General features: G+C 32.9%; 1 protein-coding gene across 2 annotated transcripts in view; it reads left to right on the top strand.

The window, feature by feature from the left end:
- Positions 1-24,293, top strand: part of LOC105319523 (protein mono-ADP-ribosyltransferase PARP14) — a 132,993-nt gene that overhangs the window by 94,683 nt on the left and 14,017 nt on the right. For both annotated transcript variants that reach the window (XM_066068978.1, XM_066068979.1), the window contains 7 exons: positions 238-303; positions 577-759; positions 2,316-2,543; positions 4,291-4,487; positions 4,887-5,301; positions 11,348-11,493; positions 20,244-20,421. In XM_066068978.1, coding sequence (XP_065925050.1) covers positions 238-303; positions 577-759; positions 2,316-2,543; positions 4,291-4,487; positions 4,887-5,301; positions 11,348-11,493; positions 20,244-20,421 — 1,413 coding nt within the window. The remainder of the gene's footprint in view (positions 1-237; positions 304-576; positions 760-2,315; positions 2,544-4,290; positions 4,488-4,886; positions 5,302-11,347; positions 11,494-20,243; positions 20,422-24,293) is intronic.

Here is a 24,293-nt window from a genome sequence, read left to right as displayed (position 1 = left end):
TCTTCCCTTATTATATGTGGTTCAAGTCATTTTATAGTTAGTAAAAAAAACATTTAGTGATTTAAAAAAACATATACTAATGATATAAATCTATATAAATCCATACAATCATTAAACTTTATGATTAACATACTTTGAATATATTTGTTTATTTTGTTGGGCTATCTAGTGGACATATCTGACTAATTGATAATTCTTAGTACATATGTAATCTTATAAATATAATTATATAAATAGGTGGAGTTTCACTAGCCATTAAAGCCAAACTTGGTGAGCAGCTGCAGAGACAAATTGAATTTAAAAGTAAGATCTATTTTGAATTGTATCAGTCATAAGATATATAGTACTGAAATTGTCAGTTCAGTTGAATTTCTATCTTAGGACCTATGATACTTGACGTACTTTTTATATTTTGTAAAGCATAAATCTTGGAATATGTTTTTGAATTTCTGTTGATTCTCCAGTTTATTAAAATGTTTTAATTTCTATGCCTCTGCGCCAGCCTCTTATCTTTAATATAATATAGTTTTTATATTGTATTATACATTTCATTGGGTCAATTGTTTTTTATATCAGAGTCAGATATGAAGAACAATGGCTTAGCAGTAACAGAGAATGGTGACAAGTCCCCGATTCCATCAAAATTCATCATCCATGTTGATATAAGTGGAGGACATTACAAGAAGAAAATCCTTGAAGCATTGAACAAAGTGGAAGAACTAAAATTGAAAACAGTAGCCATCCCAGCAATAGGAACAGGTGTGGTATTATAGTCAGCAGTACAGGTTATTTATATTTATTGTAGTTTTGGGGGTGTTAATATTTAAAAATTTCAATGAGTATAAATACTGGTATATTTAAGGAGGATGTGCAGCCATCTCGTAAATTTGAGGATCAAAATGAAACTTTTCTTGAACTGGCTTTTTTCTGCCCAAAACTGACCAGATCTGTTGTCAGAAGATAAAAGGGCAATAAAATGAAGCTTTACATGTTGTTTTATATGCAAATTACACATACCAGAACAGAACAATGCCTTTTTTAACCAGGTTTTGTGACGGAAAAATCCGGTTATTAAAATGGTGAAAATGGCGGGCGGGTGGGCGGGCGGCTGCCAAAAGGGTACCCTCATTGTACAGATAACTCCTCCTACAGTTTTCAAGATACTAGGAAGTTGTTCTTTTGCAGATCAATTGTACATATATCAAAGGTGTGCACATTGCTAGGATTTTGATTTCCGATAATATATTTAAAAAAATACCAGCTTTTGAACTTAGTCATTTTTTGGCAAAATATTGCATATAGGGTACCCTTATTGTACGGATAACTCCTCCTACAGTTTTCAAAATAAGAAGTTTTTCTTTTGCAAATCAATTGTACTTATATTAGAGGTGTGCATATTGCTAGGATTTTGATTTCTGATAATTTATGGGGAAAAAAACAGCTTTTGAACTTAGTCATTTTTTGGCAAAATATTGCATATATAGGGTACTCCATTTCACTGGATTAAGTTGACATGGATTATGGATACAGTTCACATAAATGAAAACCCGGTTTGCTGTCACATTGACAGCTTTTCACCTGTTGATTACTTAGAACAGCTGTAGAACTGTGCAGCTTCAGACTTACTTTGAACATTTAAAAATCTGAAAAGATATAAGTGTAAATGTTTATATTTGTTTAAAAGATTTGTGTATTGTCGCTTTAAAGTCATTATATATGCTCTATGTCATCTAGATATGAATATTTATAATAGATGGAATAGCCATATAACATATTATATATTAAGTTCGCTTCCGCAGCCAGAAACTTTGTCAGGACAATTATTTAAATTTTATTTTTATAAACAATTACAAGTCATATGATTAAACAATTATTTTTCATATCAAATTGGTTCTGTAAGTTTGAAAATTTTACTTAATTTCATATAATATGTAATAAATCTATTCAAAACACATCATGACGTTTTCTTGTGCACATATGCCGTTATCAGGTTAATTGAACGGCAAAGATTTCCAATGCAAACTTTAGGGGAAATATACACTGTGTGTAAATATATACTGGTAGTTTTTTATTTGTAGTATATATTTTTTTTGGTATTTTGGTTGAGTCAGTTCTAGTAGTTTGGACTTTGAGTAAGAACAGTACTTAAAATATATAAAAATTGACTCTGTGGGCACAGTGTATTGGTTGTTGATTGCTACAGTTGTACATGTGTTCAGAGTTATATTTTGTGCTATTGTTATGATCATGTAATGCATTACTTCTTCTTATGTGAACAATATCTCACTGTTTATTATATATAATTTTACTGACAGGCAACCTTTATCAGCAGCAAACAGTAGAAGAATTTGCTGAACAAGTCTTCAGTGCCCTAAACAAAATGTACTCCAATGTCAAACACCTTTCTGAAGTTCATGTCGTTATCTTTGATCATCGAATGGCTCAACAGTTCATCATGGCCATGCAGCAGTGCTTCAAGTCCCAAGATTCTAAACCAAAGGGATGGCTGATGGAGAAGCTTGCAAATTACATGCCAAAAGCTGGTTAGTAATATCAGTTAAATATATTCAATTGTGTACTGCAATGTAACTGGATTTTTCCCTGGATTTACATGTACTTGATTGTTGTTTGTACATGTACTTCTGTATATGTATTTCTGTAAATGGCTAATGTTTAACTGCAACATGAAGGCAGAGATTCTTTTGGGGGGTATTTTTTCTTCAAAATATTTATATGTAGGTAGCTTATTGAGGCAAAGTCACAGGGATCTTAAATATATTCTTGATGAAGGTGTAGACGTCAGGACCTGGTTATGGTTTTTTGAGCTGTATCTAAATTTTTACTATTTTAATCAAACTTGCATAGATGGTGCATCTGGGTCATACTTACTGACTTATTACAGACTGATGCTGAATCTGAACCAATTATTTCAGATATTCTGGAGGAGGTTAAGGGTTTTAGCTCACCTTAGCTGAAAGCTCAATTGAGCTTTTCTGAACACTTTTTGTCTGGCATCCATCCGTCTGTCTGTCTGTAAACTTTTATCATTTTGGACTCTTCTCTAGAACCACTGCAGTGGCCATTTTCAACTAATGAAACTTGGCACAAAGCTTCATTGGGCGAAGGTTCAACTTTGTTAAATTGAAGGACAATGCCTTCTTTCAAGGGAATATCATTAAGAATAATTGAAAATTGTTGGCATTTTTCAAAAATCTTCTTCTCAAAAACCATTTGGCCAGAAAGGTCAAATTTCTGTGAAAGTTTTCTCAGGTATTGTAGATTCAAGTTTGTTCAACTCATTGTACTGGGAGGTCCACAATAGAGGGATGAAGTTTTACATTAGAATGTAAATCTTTAAAAATCTTCTCAAAAACTAATTGGCCAAAAAATGTCAAACTTGTGTGGAAGCATCCTCATGTAGATGAGTAAGATTCTAGTTTATTATTAGTAAATTATAATACTAGGGGTAGGTTGGGGCCACATTGGGGGGGGGGATGATATAGAGGAAAAATCTTCTGAAAAAGCATTTAGCCAAAAAAGCTGAAACTTACATGAAAGCATAGGTTAAGCAAATTAAAGTTGAACAAACCATGATTCCCTGGAGAAAAGTTGGACCACAAAGGGATATTTTTAAATCACTGCTAATGCAAAGGAATCGATAAAAATCCTCTCATAAATAATATAACAACAGGGCTTGGTTTATACCATTAAAAAAATGTGGATGAAAATTGACAGATATTTTAACTTTTTGTGCAATATCCACTGTACTTATATGTCAAAATATTTTGAATTTGTTACTGTAATGCTGATTTAACCAGCTTTTGTTGCTCAAGTGAGCAATTTGGTCCTTGAGCCTCTTGTTGTTTTATTTGTCTAACCTGTTACAGATTTTGTTGTTGTTACCACTATTTTGACCGTGTAAACAGTTTATTGGTTAGAGATTAATTGCCATCCCCAAAATATATGAAATGTCTAGGTGAGCTGGAGAATTGTCTGCAATATAGCCAAATTTTAATTTTCACCAGACAGACATAGAAATATATATATCTGGCAGTCATATGCTATGCTTAAAACCAATAAAAGTGTGGCATTTCAGTCCAAGGGAAAACAAAATACCACATTGTAATATAAATAGATTGTGAACTGTGATTTTTATTTACCATGATAATGATATAGATCATGAACTGTGATTTTTATTTACCATGATAATGGTGGTCAGCTTGCATTAGGTGATTTTAAAGCTAGCTGTAATCCTTGAATACCTATATTTTATTTGAATTTGATTTTAAGTTGGTGGTGGCAAGCCTCATGGTCACCAGTGGAACCCAGTGGTTGAGGACAAAGATGCCTCCAAAGCCACCATCATTGTTTATGGAGAAGGCCAAGATATTGATACAGGAATTAACCGACTTGAAAATTTATTAGAAGGGGATTTTGATAGAAAAGAATTCAAAGATGAAATTATTCCAAGGCTATCTAAAACTCAGGTTTGTTTCTGATTGAGAAATATATTACAGGTATACTAAAGTTAAACTGGGGTTTAGGACATTTACAGTATAACAATGGATGCATAAGTGTTTATGTTCAGCATCACAGACCAGAGTTGCATGTAAGATGCATCTTTGAATAGTTGTACTACAGTTACTCAGCTTGGTTTCAGATATATTGTATTTTGAATCTTTTTTTCTACATGAATAATGAACTAAGTTAATTTGATGAATAAATGGATAATTTTGCATGCAGCTTAATTCAACACTTTCTTGAATTTATTTGAAAGGAAAGAATTCTATACACCTACATGTATGGTATGTCAGATACCCTTACTAGCTCATTACAGTATCTGTAATATTACTGTATTCACATTGTTTCATATGATTTTGTTGCAGATGAAGGCTTTGTATGATTTAAAAGAAAGATTCCATGTAGATGTAAACATTGACAAAGATAGAGGAATGGCCTTCCTTCATGGAACAAAAGATGAGATCAGTGCAGCATCTGATGCCTATCATAAAATTATACGGGATGCTGAGCGCAACATACAGGAGAGTCTCCAGGCAAAACTCATCTCGGACTATGTTCAGTGGTATTATGTGGATAATTCAGCTGGCAAAAATGAACTGATAGAGTATCCAGGTAATATAAATCTAATCATTGAGAAAGCCTATCGCAACCAGGACAAAGAAGCTAAATTCACTGATGATGGAGGAACAGAGTACGCCATCAACTTCAACAACATGGAGGAATACCCTACTGTTGATAAGTCTGATGTTACCACTGTGACCAGAAGAAATATAATCAAGGGTACTTAGTTTAGTTTAAACAATATTTTATTTCAAAATGAAATAGGATCGGACAGCAGGCATACTGGTTCTTATTACCAGATTAAATTAAACTCTTTGATCTAAAACGTCATAATGATAGAAAATATTAAAAATGAACAGAGAGTTGCTGTTCAGGATTCAATACTGAAAACCAGAAAATTTGATGTGTTCTTTATGTGCAAACTGAACTGCCTGGACATTTTCTCAAATAAATTTCAGTGCCTTGTTTATTAGCTCACCTAAGCTGAAAGATCAAATGAGCTTTTCTGATCACTTTTTGTCTGGCATCTGTCTGTCCGTCCGTAAACTTTTTACATTTTTGACTTCTTCTCCAGAACCACTGGGCCAATATCAACCAGACTTGACACAAAGCATCATTGGGTAAAGGGGATTTAAGTTTGTGAAAATAAAGAGCCATCCTTTCTTTGAAGGGGAGATAATTAAGATTTATTTATAATTTGTTGATATTTGTCAAAAATCTTCTTCTCAAAAACCATTTGGCCAGAAAAGCTAAAACTTGTGTGGAAGCATCCTCAGATAGTTTAGCTTCAAGTTTGTTCAAATCATGTAAGATGGGGCCACCATGGGGGGTCAAAAATTTACTTAAATATATATAGATTAAATCTTAAAAAATCTTCTTCTTAGAAACCAGTGAGTCAGGAAAGCTGACACTTGTTTGGAGGGATCCTCAAGTAGAGTAGATTCAAATTTGTACAAATCATGACCCCTCAGGGGTAGGGTGGGGCCACAATGTAAAGGTCGAAGTTTTACATTGGAATATATAAAGTTAATCTTTTAAGAATCTTTTTCTCAGAAACCAATCAACCTGGAAAGCTGTAACTTGTGTGGAAGCATCCTCAGGTAGTGTAGATTCAAAATTATGAAAATCATGTCCCCAGGGGTAGGGTGGGGCCACAATGGGGGGGGGGGGTCGAAGTTTAACATAGGAATATATAAAGGAAATTTTTTAAATCTTCTTCTCAGAAACTAATCAGCCAGGGAAGCTGAAACTTTTGTGGAAGCATCCTCATGTCATAATCCCTGGGGGTTGGTAATGGGTCACAACTTGTACAACTTGGGGGGGGCAAATTTTACATAGGAATATTAATAGAAAAAAGTTTAAAGTATTTTTTTTCTGAAAACCTCTTCCCTAGAAAAGCTGTAATTTTACTGAAGGCAACCTCAGATAGTGTAGATTCAAATTCGCTTAAATTAAAATCTTGAGGATCCAATTTTACACAGGAAAATATTCTAATTATTCACAAAAGCAGAAATGTTATGATATATGGTTTTACTTATTTTCAAACATTTGGACATATTGCTGATTCTTGGAAATTGTTTACACTTTGGCCCTTTGAGGATTCTTGGGCCTCACAAGGGGTTCAGAGTTTGATCCCATATATAACAATTGTTTAGGATCTTTTTGAGAACTGCAATGCTCAAGTCTCAACAGGTGATATGACTATAAAATCATCTTGTTAGAAAAGGGACTTTATTAGACCACATAAAATTAATTTTTAGATTCTCATCCCCACCAGCCCCTCTGAAAATGGCCCATCACATTAGCATTAACAACTTAAAAGAATAGAGGCAGTTGATATTTCTAGAACATAAATGATGAAAAAGGTGTTTTTAAGAAAATAAGAAATAATTAATAAAATCTGCCCACCCGCCCATATTTTTAGCTCACCTGAGCCAAAGGCTCAAGTGAGTTTTTCTGATCACAATTTGTCCGTTGTCTGTCGTCGTTGGCGTCGTCGTTGTCGTCGCCATTGTAAACTTTTCACATTTTCATCTTCTCAAGAACCGCTGGGCAGATTTCAACCAAATTTGGCACAAAGCAACACTAGGTGAAGGGGTTTCAAGTTTATTTAAATGAAGAGCCACGCCCTCTTAAAAGGGGAGATAATTGAGAATAATTGAAAATTTGTTGGTATTTTTCAAAAATCTTCTTCTCAAAAACTATCCCGCCTGAAAAGCTTAAACTTGTGTGGAGGCATCCTCAGGTAGTGAAGATTCAAGTTTGTTCAAATCATGGTCCCCGGGGTAGGGAGGGGCTACAAGAGGGGGATCAAGTTTTACATAGGAATATATAGAGAAAATCTTTAAAAATCTTCTCAAAAACTATTATGCCAGGAAAGCTCAAATTAAAATGGGAGCATCCTTAGGTAGTGTAGATTCAAGTTTGTCCAAATCATTTTCCCTGGGGGTAGGGTGGGGCCACAATAGGGGGATCAAGTTTTACATAGGAATATATAGAGAAAATCTTTAAAAATCTTTTTCTCAAAAACTACTCGGCCAGGAAAACTCAAATTGGAGTGGAAGCATCCTCAGATAGTGTAGATTCAAGTTTGTTCAAATCATGGTCCCCGGGGGAAGGGTGGGGCCACAAATGGGGGATAAATTTTTACACAAGAATATATAGAGAAAATGATTAAAAATCTTCTTCTCAGAAACTATTTGGCCAAGAAAGCTCAAATGGCTTGTAACCAACCTCAGAAAATGTAGATTTAAGTTTGTTCAAATCATGGTCCCTGGGGGTAGGGCAGCGCCACAATGGGGGATAATTTTTTATATATAGAGAAAATCTTTTAAAATCTTCTTCTCAAAACTATTAGGCCAGGAAAGCCCAAATTTGAGTGGAAGCATCCCCAGATCGTATAGATTCAAGTTTGTTTAAATAGGGTGAGGCCACAATGGGGGATGAAGTTTTACATAGATATAAAGAGAAAATCTTTAAAAATCTTCTTTTTAAAGACTATTTGGCCAGAAAAGCTTAAACTTGTGTAAAGGCATCCTCGGGTAGTGTAAATTCAAGTTTGTAAAATCACAGTCCCTAGTGGTAGGGCGGGGCCGTGATGGCGGTTTGAATTTTTACATAGGAATTTATTGATAAAATCTTTAAAAATATTCTGGGAAAGTTTCCGGTCCAAAACTCAGTACTTAGTGTGAAAGCACAGGTTATGCAGATTTAAGTTTGATGAAACCATGATTCACAAGAGAAAAGTGGTGCCACGAAATGGGAAGGGGGGGGGGGGTTACATAGGAATAGAGAAAAATCTTCTTACAGGTACAACAACAAAAGGGGCTTGGTATTTAACCAAAATTGGAGGTGGATAAAAATTGGCAGATTTTTAATTTTTTTAGCAAGATCTACTTTACTTACAGACCCTGAAACGTACTACTACACCAAAAAAGCGTGCGACTTTCGTGCGAGAAACGTTTCGTGTAAACCGTATAGCGTTTCGTGTAAACCCTTTAGTGTTTCGTGTGAATCGTGAAGCGTTTCATGTAAACCGTTTAGCGTTTCGGGCAAAGCGTGCAGCGTTTCGGGCAAAGCGTGTAAATCGTTTCGGGCAAAGCGTGCGAGAACCGTGTAAAACGTTCATCAGATTTCATTCGGAACTCTCTGACAATTTAATTGTTTCAAAATAGCGCTCGTGTTAAACATTACTTTAAACTGATTGGCAAAACTCCTTTGAGATATTCTCGTGAAAAAAATCTATAAGAAAAGATATACTTAAGATAAATCTTTTTACAAAATTGAATTAATTTTTAACAAACAAAAGAAAAGTACGCGTATTGAAAGAAGTTACTGAGACTATTCGGCTGTGTACAACCAGTACAAATAACCTCGGACATCGGGTAAGACCTGCACCTGGCTGAACCTGTCAATCAAACTCTGTGTATTCGTTTTCATTGGATGGTCACGGGTCTCTTTTTTTTCAATAGCCAATAGAAATTTAATGACTTCAAGGTAGTCGGAATCAGTATTTGATGATGCACACAATTTCAATGATAGAATATTTAACATTAATTTGAACAAAATTAAATGTAAACATAGAAAGAAAATATTTTGTTCATTTCTATGAAATGCGGGAAGTAAATTCTTCTGAATCCCGATTAAAAATATTTCTACAAGTTATTATTTTAATTATTTAAACACTGATAACGGAAAACAACAAGTAATTAACACACTGAAATTTTCCTAAAATGTACACATGCAATTAATTATTATGGGAATCTATATGCATGGTACTTAATTCAAATATATTATGATAGATATAATGTCCGCCGTTATGCGGGGCGCCGGTTATGTATATGAATATTGAGACAAAAATCTAAATCATGTTTTATTTTTTGTTCTTTCCGAAATTCAAAATAGTAATGACAACTTTCTTTATTGTTTAATCCATTGATTTTTCTCTGTGATGTTATGTACGGAACATTTATTTACGCGAATGATTCGACATAAAACAAATTAATCGGTTGTTTTATAGCATTTGCTAACTTATGTGACTAATTTTATTTTACATAACTTTCAAAATTATCAATGTAAATAAATACAGGTTTATTTACAGTTAGTATTTTTATATTGTATTCTCTGAAACCAATAAAAATATTAATGTGAGAAGAAAAAACAAATCCCGCCGAATACTGAAAAACCGATTTCAGTTTGTAATCATACGGATTTTATTTTTGGTATTGAATATTGTGTTACGGTAACTTTTTTCTCGGGAATTTTTATTATTTACGAGACTAATAAGAATCATGGATATTTCTTTTGAGCAATAAATATATTTATAGAAGTAATATTTTTGGCTAATTCTGTGAATAAATAATTTTTTGCTTTAATTATAAGTACCAATTGAAATTAATTTATTTAATCAATTCAATACTTATGTACATATATGTTTCTAATATCAGTATTTCTATTATTTCGTGTTTTCTTAAAATTAATTCTTACTAACAAAGTCAAGGTAAAAATCCGAGAGGACCCGAATCGATCAGTAAAAAAGCGTGTCCAAAGCGTGTGAAAAGCGAGCAAATCGTTTCGTGCGAGAATCGTTTCGTGTAAACCGTTCAGCGTTTCGTGTAAATCGTTTAGCGTTTCGGGCAAAGCGTGCAGCGTTTCATGTAAACCGTTCAGCGTTTCGTGTGAACCGTTTAGCGAGCGTGAAGCGAGCGTGCAGCGAGCGTGTGGTGTAGTAGTACGTTTCAGGGTCTGTAGTTGTCAAGATATTTTGATACTGTAATGCTAATTTGATCAGAATTAAGGCAATTGCTGCTCAGGTGAGTGATATGGCCCCTGGGCCTCTTGTTGCAAACAGGATGAGAATCTAAATAATAATTTTATATTGCCTTATAAACATAAGAATATCCAGGGTGAGAAAAATGGGCTTTTATTAATACAGGATCTACATGTAATACAATTCATTGTCCAGATAGTTGGTATTATGACCGGATCCGTTTAGCTGATTTTATCATACCTATTGTTGCTCAGTTAAGCGATGTGGCCCATGGGCCTCTTGGTTTGTTTTTTTTTTGTTCTTATAAAAGGAAATATTAAGCACATTGATATTTTTTTAAAGGGACTTGGACACGATTTTAGATCAAAATTTTCTTTTTCTTTTTTTTATGTATAAAATGATTTACTTGCTCAATTTTAATGATTGACCAAACTTTGAATGTTAAAAGTCAAGTTTTAAGAGAGATACAGAGGAAAGAAAACAAAGTTTGAGTCTTATATTTGTTTACAAATAATGTATTTAAAGTATGGAATTACCATTTTTTTTTTTTTACCAAAAGACTCATGGCAAACAAGGTAAATTTACATTATGTGAACCATAATTACAAAGCTTGGGCTTTGTTTCAAAACAAAGATTTTCAAACTCTGTAACTTAAATTGCTTACAGTGTATAACTCAATATTTGACTTTCAAATTTTGACAAAGCATTAAAAGTACCCATATTAACCATTCTAAACATTAAATTTGGAAATATAACATTTTTAATTATGAGCTCAAATTGTGTCCAAGTCCCTTTAAATGTTTGATTGCTTGAGCTTATTATTGATAATGATTTATTACATGTTTAGCTCAATTTACAGACCTGGAGGTCACCCGTGTAATATTTTTTTTATTACACTGGAATTAATCTTACTTAATTCTTACACCCCTGGTTTACAGCTTTGAAATTAAATACAATCAATTATTTAAGTTTTCTTAATTTTTCTATCCCGAGCAGCATCTACCTTTGAACTTCCATCAGATTGGTCAGTTATGCCAGACTCTGACAATCTGGCTATGGTCCCGGTTGACTCAGGTAGCCCAGATTATTCCAGTGTGATTGACAGATTCCATGGACAAGTAGGCAAAAGGGAAATAGTTAAGGTAAGAGTAGCCTCATGACTGTAAAAATATTTCTCCCAAAATGAAAAGAGCTATTTGCCAATTGTAATTTAAAGTTAAAACATTTTTGTGCCATCTTTTGTTAAATCGAATCCAGTTAATCTCTTATTGTCCTGAAACCCTCCAACAAGTTACCTGTAGCTGTCCAATAATTTTCTACTTATTAGTTGGCTACAGGTGACATACTGGACTGCTGTAGATAGTTGAGGTTCATGAACACAAACTCACAGAAATGCAAAAGGAGAGAAAAATCACAACTACTGGTTCCTCGATCCACTAGCTCTTATGGGAATTTATCATGTGCAAACTGCACAGAATATCCATGATTTCTTGATATCTGAAATTTCAATTCTTGATAAAGAAATTGTTTTCCATTATTTGATATCCAAAAATTGAATTTCTGATATCAAATGATCAGTTTTGATATCAAAAATTTGATAAAAAATGGTGAAGAATATTCACTTATGGTAGTAAATGAATTACTCCCATGATCCCAAGAAAATCTCTAAACTACAGTGCCCTGTTTGCTTGATAAAGTATTTTGTTTGATTTTTAGCTCACCTGAGCTGAAAGCTCAAGTGAGCTATTCTGATCACATTTTGTCCGTCGTCCGTCTGTAAACTTTTTACATTTTGAACTTCTTCTCTAAAACCGCTTATCCAATTTCAACCAAATTTGGCACAAAGCATCCTTATGTGAGGGCAAATATAAATTACAGAAATAAAAGTCCGATCTGTATTCAAAGCGGAGAAAACATTGAAACTGTAGAAAAAGGGGGGTGCATTTTTAAAAATCTTCTTCTCAAGAACTACTGAGTTCAATTCAATGTAGCTTAGCATAAATTATCCTTATGGGAAGGAAAATATTGCAAAAATTAACGGCTAATTCTGTTTCAAATCTGATTTATTACGAAAATAATAATAAAAGAACGGCGTGTTTCAGCTTCGGGTTCAGCATCCGGTAGAATGGGTAGGCAAGATTTGGCCTGGGCAAAACAAAAGATTGGCAGATCTGCCAATCTCATTAAAATTTCAGGATATTTGATGGACCAGTATATTTGTATTCGCTGTAAATATTACTGCAAAATAATGCGTATTTGGAATTGACGATTGCCGATCTGCCCCGGCTTTTATTTTGCCACAGCCCGGGTTTGCATACCAATTTTACCAAGACTCGTATTCCATACTTCTAAAACGAGGTTCTTTGTTTAAAGCAGCCATGACATTATACGAAAAAGGGTTGATCTGACTATGATGAATTTGCTTGTAATGCAACAGTTCGCGTACGAAGGGAAATTTTTGAAACATGCAAAATATATTGATGCAGATTTTGTGAAGTAAATTGAGGCTAAATATTTCAATGCGTTGACAGTTTTCACACATGACGTTGGTGTTAGCTTGTTCTGATTTTCGTTTCGTTTTCATTATTTATGCTTTGTAACCTAGGAACCATCGTCTGTATTTCGTGATTTTTACGTAACAAATCAAACAGAGACTTCGGTAAATCAAACAGTTAACTGTTTACCTGCGCAAATTAAGCAGAATCTGATGTATCAAAAAAGTACTAAAATACAATTCATTCTATCGGTAATTCGGCATTATCTTTTGCATAATGGTAGATTAATGCAATAGGTTTTGTTGAGATGCTCGGCATTTTCTTGAGTTTATTCAGTTTAAATAGAGTTTGATATCGCTGACGGAAATATGTAGGTATATACATGTATATATATGATTCATTTCAAAAAAATGAATTGTGTTCTTTATTTGTTATAGTGCATGTTTCTTGTGTTTAATTGTTTACAATTTCTATTAACTAACCATATTTGAGTGTTAGGCTTCGAATTATAAGCAAGATACAGATCGAGATTTGTTCACAATTCTATGTTTGTACACAGATCTTAAAAACTAAAGATTAAAAAAGTAAAAAAGTTGTCAATATTTATTAAGAAAATTTTCAAAGTCTGTTCTCCCAGAAACCAACTTTAACATTTTATTGTATTGTAAACTTAACCTTTTTTCGTTATTATTACTCCTACTGTACATGTGATCCTTGACTGTGTTTGTGTACATTTGTATAAATTGAATTTGAACCTCAAATACCAGTGAACTGGTCTTGAGTGAATAAAAGAATTGAAAATCTTTTTTTCCATTTTAAATGCTGAATAGGTAATACTTAGTTAAAAATCTTAAGTTGAATGTAATAAACTCATGTGAACAAAATATGACTCAAACCTAGGCGAACTGTGAGCTCTGTATCTTGCTTGTAATTCTACAATTGACGCTGAAATTTTGGTTGAACATTAGAAATTCTATATGAATTAGAGTATGTTAAATACTTGTACAAACAAAATAAAAGAATGATATTCTGTATATACCTACTCTCTGGGGCCTCCTCTTTATACAATAAATATAAGAAATCTACATCAATTTTGATAGTTTTTCAGACACGAGTAAATAAAAACGACATCTTTAAAACAGTGTCCATAGTTCTGACACATTTCTGTTGCGGGGATAAAGTAATTATTGCTATTCCTAAGAAAATATCACAGCGGAAAATTATCCTGGTTTGTACGCGAGGTAAAAAACAGTCAATTAATTATAATGGAGAAGACAAATTAAATTTTTGAATGTTTTTAATTTGAGGAATTGAGCACATTGAGGTACAATTTTCTTCTTCACATCTATGCATGTTGGATTTTTTAAATAAAATACAATAACTATTATATTTTTTTTTAAATACAATAACTAGTGAGTAGTTGATGGAAAAAATGTACCTTTATGCTCTTATATATTTTGATCGCTTTACAAAGTGGGGGGGGGGGGGGGGGGGGGCAGAACGAAAATATAAGGAATTGGAGGTTAACAAATTAACAGTGTACCGGCCGGCCGGCCCCTACCAAATGTTTAGTTTTATATCTTGCGTAGGATTTTCTTATTCTGGTAAAGAATAGTATTTCATGAAGGTACAATGTCAAAGATTACGTGTATTCAAAAATTAGTGTAAAATTTGAATACTTGACAATATTTCTATTTTGTTATTCTACCGAGGGACCATATGGCACAATATCTTTTGAACGCCCATTGTTGCTCAGGTGAGCGATGTGGCCCCATGGGCCTCTTGTTTATTTGGAGATTTATTTTAACAAAAATTTTTTACAAGTATTGATACATGTAATCCTGGCCATATCTATTGAAAGCACTTACTGTTCACATGTATAAAATGCATACACTGTTAAATGCATCTACAAGAATGCAGCAAATTTCAATTGGGACTACAAAGGTTCTAGACAGGGAACATTCAAAGTCAATCATAATTTTATACTGTAAAAATTTTATTTTCTGAGATGAAAAAAGGAATTTTTGAGATGAAAAATACAAATCAATTTTTGATATCAGAAAATCTTTTTCTGATATGTACAGTCCCTGAAATGTTCTACTTTCCCATTTTTCAGTGGGTTCACTGTAAGCTCACAGTGTGTTCACCATGCGTTCACATGCGCTCTCCTCTCCACTCTGTTCGTGCTGTCCATTCACAAAGCGCTCTCCCAGTGCTCACCGTGTGCTCACAGTGCGCTCACCATGCGTTCACCTAGCGCTCACCGTTCACTCAGCGTTTATTTATCGTTCATTTAGATTATATTATATTAAAATTGATAACAATAAATACATATAATTTATTCGGGTTTTTTTTCCTGATTACTAAGAAATGCAATTTAAGGATAACTCCCGAGGCACTCGGGATAAAATGTTTATCTTGCGTTAATATACCGTTCACCATTCACTTTGCACTCCATTTGCGCTCTGGGTTTGCTTACTGTTCACTGTTCATAAGTGCTCATTAAATTCTGTTCAGCGTGTGCTCACCGTTTGCCTAGAGTTCTCTCACCGTTCACTCACTGTTCAAGTGGGAAAGTAGAACAGTCCAGGGACTATAAAGAATTTTTTATGGCAAAAATATTTTCTGATATCAGAAATTTGATATTTTTAATACAGTGTATCAATAATTCAACTCTAATTCCCGATATCAAAAACTGTTTTTTATAAAACTGATTCTCTGTTATAAATAATCCATTTTTTGTTATCAAAAAATTATTTTTTTATATCAATTTTTTCTAATACTGCAGATTCCAGTTATTGACATGAAGAATTTATTTTTTCATATCAGAAAATACCTAAAAAATATTAAAATAGCCGGCAGCTTATTTACAAATATATTATTTATAACGGAAATTAGATTTTTTGATAACAATTTTTTTTTTAATTTAGGATAAAAAAAAAACTTGATAGTAGAAAGTTTATTTTTTTAATTTTTGTTGAATTACCCGTATAAATGTTGAATTTTTGAAAAAATGATTTGTATTTTCTGATATCAGAAAATAAAACTGGCTACATGAATAAATTACAATCAACTTATATATAAATGAGTGTTCCCTGTGATGTACATAACCTTTTTCTTCCCTTCAGAATATTTTTGGAACTTCTAGATCTAGATGCATTTAAAAAATTATAAAGTATGGTAAATTTTCATTTCATTAGAAGAAGTTTGTCAATATCTACATGGTCAGCACTGATTTACTTGTAAATTTCTGAACAGATTGCCATTTTTAGCTCACCTGAGCTGAAAGCTCAAGTGAGCTATTCTGATCACATTTTGTCTGTAGTCCGTCTGTCTGTCCGTCTGTAAACTTTTCACATTTTCAACATCTTCTCAAGAACCACTGGGCCAATTTCAACCAAACTTGGCACAAGCCTAAGGGGATTCACAGTTGTGAAAATTAAGGACCACGCCCTTTTGCAAAGGGAGATAATTAGGAATTTATGAAAATTTTCGAGAAATTTTCAATAATCTTCTTCTCATGAACCATAAGACCAGGAAAGCTGAAACTTGTGTGGTAGCGTCTTCAGGTAGTGTAGATACAAAATTATGAAAATCATGACCCCCGGGGGTAGGGTGGGGCCACAATGGGGGTCGAAGTTTAACATATGAATATAGAGAGTAAATCTTTAAAAATCTTCTTCTCAGAAACTAATCAGCCAGGAAAGCTGAAACTTGTATGGAAGCGTCCTCAGGTAGTGTAAATTCAAAGTTGTGAAAATCATGACCACTGGGGGTAGGGTGATGCCACAATGGGGTGTCGAAGTTTAACATATGAATATATAGAGTAAATCTTTAAAAATCTTTTTCTCAGAAACTGATCAGCCAGGAAAGCTGAAACTTGTGTGGAAGCGTCCTCAGGTAGTGTAAATACAAAGTTGTGAAAATCATGACCCCCGGGGGTAGGGTGGGGCCACAATGGGGGGTCGAAATTTTACATAGGAATATATAGAGTAAATCTTTAAAAATCTTCTTCTCATGAACCATAAGACCAGGAGAGCTGAAACTTGTGTGGAAGCATCATCAGGTAGTGTAGATTCAAAGTTGTGAAAATCATGACCCCCTGGGTTGGATGGGGCTACAATGGGGGGTCGAAGTTTTACATAGGAATATATAGAGAAAATCTTTAAAAATCTTCTTCTCAGAAACTAATCAGCCAGGAAAGCTGAAACTTGAGTAGAAGCATCCTTAGAATGTGTAGATTCAAAGTTGTAAAATCATGACCCCTGGGGGTAGGGTGGGGCCACAATGGGGGGTCGAAGTTTAATATATGAATATATAGAGTAAATCTTTAAAAATCTTCTTCTCAGAAACTAATCAGCCAGGAAAGCTGAAACTTGTGTGGAAGCATCCTCAGGTAGTGTAGATTCAGAGTTATGAAAATCATGACCCCCGGGGGTAGGGTGGGGCTACAATGGGGGGTCAAAATTTAACAAAGGAATATATAGAGTAAATCTTTAAAAATCTTCTTTTCAGAAACTAATCAGCCAGATGATTCTTTATAATTGTTAAGACTTTGGCCCCAGGACAATTATTTGGTCTCACGAGAAGGTTCAGAGTTTTATGTACGTTTATATCCCATATATAAACAATTGTTAAGGATCTTTTTGAGAACTGCAATACTCAACATATGATATGACTATAAAATCATCCTGTTAGAAGAGGGACTAATGATTATTAACATAAGAATATCCAATGGAAAATGGATTTTATTAGGGCCCCGCAAGGATTTGCGGGTGCCCTATAGTAATCACTCTGTCCGTCCGTCCTTCTGTCCGTCCGTCTGTCACTCTTCCGTCCACAAATTTTCTGGTTTTTTCTAATAACTTTTTTTATGGTTGCCCAATCAAGTTCAAATTTGTTATGGTAGTTCAGTAGGTCGAAATGCATATTTTGATGCTAAATTTGGTTCTCTATGTCTTCTGGTTTGGAGCTGGGTGGTCGGGTAGATTCCTTAACTATGCATAAGAATGAATTGGCAAAGAGAGATAACTGCTGAGAATGTTACCATTGTATACTAGGAAGGCTGTGCAATATTTGTCCTTTGGGATTAATTAACCTTCCACAGGAAGAACATCCTAAGCTTTATCTTCATCTGTCACATTGAGATTAATTACTGCACTGCAGAAAATTTAGAGGATTATCTCTATATCTGTCATATGAAGATTAATGAACACCTTTTTCTGCAACTGATGTTTGTTTTGAAGTTGAGGTCAACCCTCGGTGATGCAATGTATTTGCATTCACTGAAGGCTTGCATTTTATAAAACACCTGTTTAAATCTTTTTTAAATACACATTTAATTTATTTTTTTTATAAGACATGAGGTTATCCCTGTTTTATCATGTTCAGGAATTATCTTGAAATTTTAAAAATACAGTTGTTACTCATAATTTTCATATATATATATTTTTTTTTAAATGTAATCAAATTAAACTCTCATTCCATGAGCTGCACCCTTATATTTTTACCCCTCAGTTTAACACTCTAATTGTTGGATGAAAATCTTATATCCAACTACAAATCATGAGATCCTATATATTGCAGTTCTTACATCTTATGCCGCCGCAGCCGGGCATTTATTTTTCATCATTGTTAATATAAAGAGGATGGAATTCAAAGTTTTTTTCACTTCTGTATATTAATTGTCATAGCGGGGCCCTTCCTGACTGGTCAGTTTTCTAGTTTATACAGGATCTACATGTATTATTGTACATTGTCCAAATAGTTTGTATTATGACTCCATTAAGCTGATTTTATCATACCTATTGTTCCTCAGGTGAGCGATGTGGCCCATGGGCCTCTTGTTTATTAATATGATATCCAAAAATCATTTTGAATTTCTGATACCAAAAAATCAAATGTCCAAAATATGTACGAACAATTTAAATTTGTCCAAAGAATAATTTTCTGGTATTTAATAGAATTTAAAAAAACCTAGCTCAAAAGTATATGATAAAATGCGTGCCATATTTTCAGAATTAAAAGAAATTTATATACATTTTAACTGTTTACCGATACACTAATAAAATCAATGAGAATTTCATCTAGTCATTAGTACATTTACATTGTTTATATAGCTAAAAATTTGGTTAAAGTGAAGTTATAGGGACCAGTAAAGAACTACTAGTATTTATGATATGAGTTAAATTTGGCCCTCATAATTCGCCATTTTTAAAGTGTTTCGGGTACAATATACTATTATGTTATTTTTAGAAGAGTTGATATAAAATATATTTTTCACCTATTTATATGATTTATTTGCACTCATTTGCAGTATATGACGTCAGAATCACTTCTGTCATCATACACTGCAAATGAGTGCAAATAAATGCTATTTCTATTATTCAATCAAAATCAGGCAAAATTTGACATTTTTCTTATCTTTTTACAAATGGTAAATATAGAGCACATGCTTGAACAAGGAAATTTTTTTTGTCACTAATTAGTCTTGGCTAGATACGTACATCTCTGGTTAAGATATTTTGTTATTTCAAGCATGCGTTCTATGTTTTCTGAAAGAAAAACTGCTTGAAAACAAGCTGTTTTATGCTAAAAACGCAAAAATGGCGGGAAATGGTTGTCTTTACAAAATGTCATATTTCTAAATTGTGGGCACTTGAATCAAAATAAACATAAAGTAAAAACATCACATATATATATCTGCAAACAAAGCAAAGAATTACAGTAAAATGATGATATCCATTTTAGGGGGCCATTTTAGGCCTATACCATATATAGTCCTTAAGTTGGCTTTATACATGATTCATTATACATCTACATAGAGTGAATTTATAATAATAAGTTGAGTGAATTTGCAACATGAATGTTTTCTTCCACATGACTACAATATTTGCTCATATAGCTAGGCGTTAAATCAAAAATATATAACTTTAGTTTACTGGATAATAAACTGTAAGAATTATGGTAAATAAATTTCTCTCTTTGAAGAGAAAGTCCATTAACTTTTAATAATTTACTTTTGAAATAAAAATTGTTTAAAGAGATGTGAATTGTATTATTTTTCAATTTGAATCGGACCCAAAATTGGCTATTTCTTTAATTCTGTTCCATTTTAATTTTATTATAAAGGATTACTATTAATTTTTTAAAGAATTTATTAGGGATTTTGGGGTGACTTTTCAAAACCTTGCTTTATAAATGATTTCACTATCTTCATGTTCATATTAAACAAGTTTTACATTTCAAAATACAACTGTACTATACTCACCAGGTACCTTTGTGATTTAAAAAAAACCGGCTCAAATACTAAGTCATTTTTATGGGATTATAAGCTTAAAATTGAACCTGCCCATTCATTGGATAGCTTAATTATAACTTTTGTATTAACTACTTAGTTGGAGAGAATTCAGAACAAAATGCTGTACCAACAATATGTTGCCAAAAAGAAGTTGCTGGAATCTCAGAATCCTAAAGGAACAAAGAATGAAAGGGAACTCTGGCATGGAACTGCACCTGATGCTGTGAGCAGCATCAACTCTCTTGGTTTCAACAGGAGCTACTGTGGAAAAAATGGTAAGAATCATACACAAAGTAATCAAATCATTGAATGCCATGAATATACTGTACTAGTATACCTATACTCCATGAAATTAAAGAACTGTGTGCGGGCTAAAGTGTTTTATGCCCCAAAATTCAAAGTTATGAATAGAGCTTTGGAAATTTGCTAAAAGAAAGGTTGATATACATATCTAGTTCAGATTATGAAAATTAATTGTCTAATCGAAGTCATAATAGAAAGATGATATGTTAATAATGAGCTAATTTCACAAAAAGTATGTATTTTAGCAAAAACTAAAGAATTTCCTATCAGTTTTTTTTGAAAAGAAAATATGGAGCACATGCTTGCTCCAACACCATTTTTTAATATATGATATGCCAAAAAATATAAACAATAATATATGTAAAAATGGCGTTGGAACAACATTGCACGTACTCCATAACTTCTACACTTGAATATGAAAAAAAAAACTGATGAAATTTTCATGCTTTTGAGAAATTGCGGGAAATGGCTCATTTACGTGACGTCACAGAAGCACGAGGAACAATCGCAGTTGAAAAAAAGATTTCTAGTGTAACAAGCATATTCAGTTTTATGTTTTTTTCTAAATAGCTGACATAGTGGCCTTTTGAAGGCCACTAATATTTAATATACATGTACAAGTATGCCTTTTAACTGAATCTTATGAGATGAACAATTCAGTAAGTCAATTTGAATGATGAAAATTGCATAATTAACCCTTTCGCTGCCAACGTAAATGTTTGAATTGCCAAATATGTAACGTCACTGGTATATGACGTTACAAAATTTATGACGTTATAATATAATGCGGGGGGTTTTCGCGTCAAATCGACTTATTGACGTTAAGCGCACCTGTTTAACTCATATTATAAATAGATTTTTTTTAAAATTACATTTAATAATAAATTAAAATTTTATTTGAAATAATATGCACAAAGTTGATTTTTGTTCTGTAGCGAGGGTATAGTGCGAATATGATGTTAAAATATCATGTTCACCGGAAGAAATTTGTATTTATTTCATTCTAACCTTAATTTGTAATGTTTATCATTATTTCTCAATAGCGAACAATATTGGACTTTGATTTATGTTTTATTTAGCTAAAAAAAACGAGGTACGACAAATGACGTCAAGTTGATTATGCAAGCACTTCTTAAGTTATGAAAGAATTTAGATTATGCATAAGAATAAGAAAGAAAAGTTTAAATGATATATAAAAACGTGCGAATAAATAATGTGTTTTTCGCAGCGATTCAGATAAAATGGCTACCATTATTTGACAGCTTGTTTTGCTGAGCAAACTATAGTTCATTACATCCCACCGAAAATCAAAGCACTTAAATTGTAAAATGGCGCAAATAAATATTGTCATTGCGTGCTTAGCCTAATAGGTTTTTTTTTTCAATTTTTAATACTGAGCAACTCAATCAAAAAAGTTATACACATAAAAATAATAACAGGATTGCTACAACAGCAATGAGTTGAATTAAATTTAAAATAAGAAACAATAACGATAGCATGAAAGTGGTGTTTAGTTTAGCTAATCATTTATACGTATATAATATACATATACAGTAAGTACAATGTACATGTATACTACCCAACACTAAAACACCTTCGCAGTGAATGACGATAGTTACATATACAATGCATGATAAATCGATATAGCTACATGGAATTAATTAAATGAAAAAAAATCTTTTCGGAATGAAGAAGAAACTTTAGCAAATCGGATAAACAACTCGTACTTGACTTAAAGTTCAGTGATCTGTACACACGTACTTTTTGTTGTGATCATGAAAAATATGAGTTTCGGCTTCCAAAATTATATTTTTTAATGACTAAGTCCTATCCAAAATCTATGAGGCATATTTCTGTTAAGGTGGGTGATAATTTTTCCATATTCTAAAACATTAACAGCCCCCCCCCCCCCAAAAAAAAAAAGAACAACCAAACAAATGAAACAAGTAAATAACAAGGTAAAATAACACTACATAAAAAGTAAAAGCTCTTTTTAAGAAATGCGTATTTTAAATTACGGGTAAAACTTCGTATAAATTGGCTTGAATAATGATTTTAATTATTTATTTATGGATAAATATCAATTGAGGAGTACTGAGTATTATATCTAACGTGCACGATATTGGGCAAAAAATAATTTTCAACAAGTAAGTGTCTAAATTATCGTATTTTTAAATATATATCTATTCTTAAACAGGTACTTAACTAGTATATGAATTGCATTTAGAGATGTACTTGATTAATGCCGAAATGGTTTTCAACCATAAACGCTATGAATAATACACAGTCAAGTGTAATACGTTTACAGTCACCCATTCATCCTTGAAAATTGGATACTGTGGGCGTAGTCCCTTGGAAAAAATCAAGGTGTTCGTGATTGCATTGAATTTGATTTTCTTCGTATTATAAAATTCCCATGTACAAATTTTGATATTAATGAAACTCAATTTTTGTAAAGGACAGTAGGAATTTAATTATTCTTTCCATTCTAGAAATTGAATAAAAACATTTATTTACCCTAACATTAAGTTCAATCGATCAAAAGTTAACCGACAATTACTGCACACAGTTCAGGTCGCATTTTCATAGTTCTGTACAAGAGAACTATGGAATTTTTTCCTGCAAATCTCAGCTTTTTTAGTGGGTGCTCTTTATTGCCAAATTTAGTAATACTCTCACACAAAGAACGTCGATAATAAAATTAAATCGATTAATTATTTTGGTGAAATACGGTTATGTATAATTTGGAATATTTTTCCAAACAAATATTTAAACCTTTCAAGCAGACACTATTATATTTGTAGATTTTTGATTTTAGAATGACAGTAAATCTTTCATTCCGTAAAAGAATTTTGAGGCTAGTTTTAGGGTTATTCTATAAGTCAAAATTCATCTTTACAAAAGATAATCTGTAATTTTAAATATTTCGAGAGTGTAGGATTTAGGAGTTTAGGACTCGTGTCTTAAAAACGACTGAGTACATTGCGTGCACATGCATGCGCCTCCAAGCTACACACAGTCCCTAAAGATTCAGCAGAGTTACAAGCTTTTCATGATCCCATTCGTGGTTATATGCATTCATAAACGAGTAGCAAATTTCGAGTTTAAAATTTAATCTGCGACCGGATAACATCTCCTAGGCTACTCATTGAGAAACACACTGAAGAGAGGAAAGTTTTTCCGCTATTCGCATTGATATAAATGGCATTCATCATAAAACTTGTGTACATGGAATTCATTTTTAATCCAATTTCGCAATCGGTTGTGGTAGCGCCATGTCAGTAATTTCTATCTCGGTAATTTTACATCCCTATGAAACTGGCAATCCCATTCAAACGGATACTAGTATACTATAGTCTTTCCGTAGTTATTGCTTCCATCACTTTTTTATGATTTTTAATAAAAATACACATACCTGTGAAAGTAATACAGTTGAAATCGATAAAAGGGAATATATCCAAGCTATCTTCATGGAACAATTATCATTTTTCACTCATAAAAGTTCAAAGGAACGGAAATAAACTTACAGAGATTTATAATGAGAAATGTTTACATCTTTTCTCAATTCGGAAGTACTCGGGATACCTCGCGCAATTTTTCAGCGTTATCATCCGGGCTTATTAATGGTTGATGCAATGCAAAATCCCCGTAGACTTCCTATTTTTGGAAGTGTATTGAAACCTGAAGCGGTAGAGGGGGCGTTTCAAAACAGATAATCTGGACATTTTTCATATTAGTGGATGAACGTAGTTTGAGCAAAGGTATTTATAATTATCGAAATATCAAGCAGAAAGTGGTGGAAGCAAAAACTCGGGACAGAGTTATAAATGTTCATATATTCTGT

This window comes from Magallana gigas, chromosome 8, assembly GCF_963853765.1.
Source record: "Magallana gigas chromosome 8, xbMagGiga1.1, whole genome shotgun sequence".
Lineage (NCBI taxonomy): Eukaryota > Metazoa > Mollusca > Bivalvia > Ostreida > Ostreidae > Magallana > Magallana gigas.
This window is presented reverse-complemented; position numbering and strand designations above follow the sequence as displayed.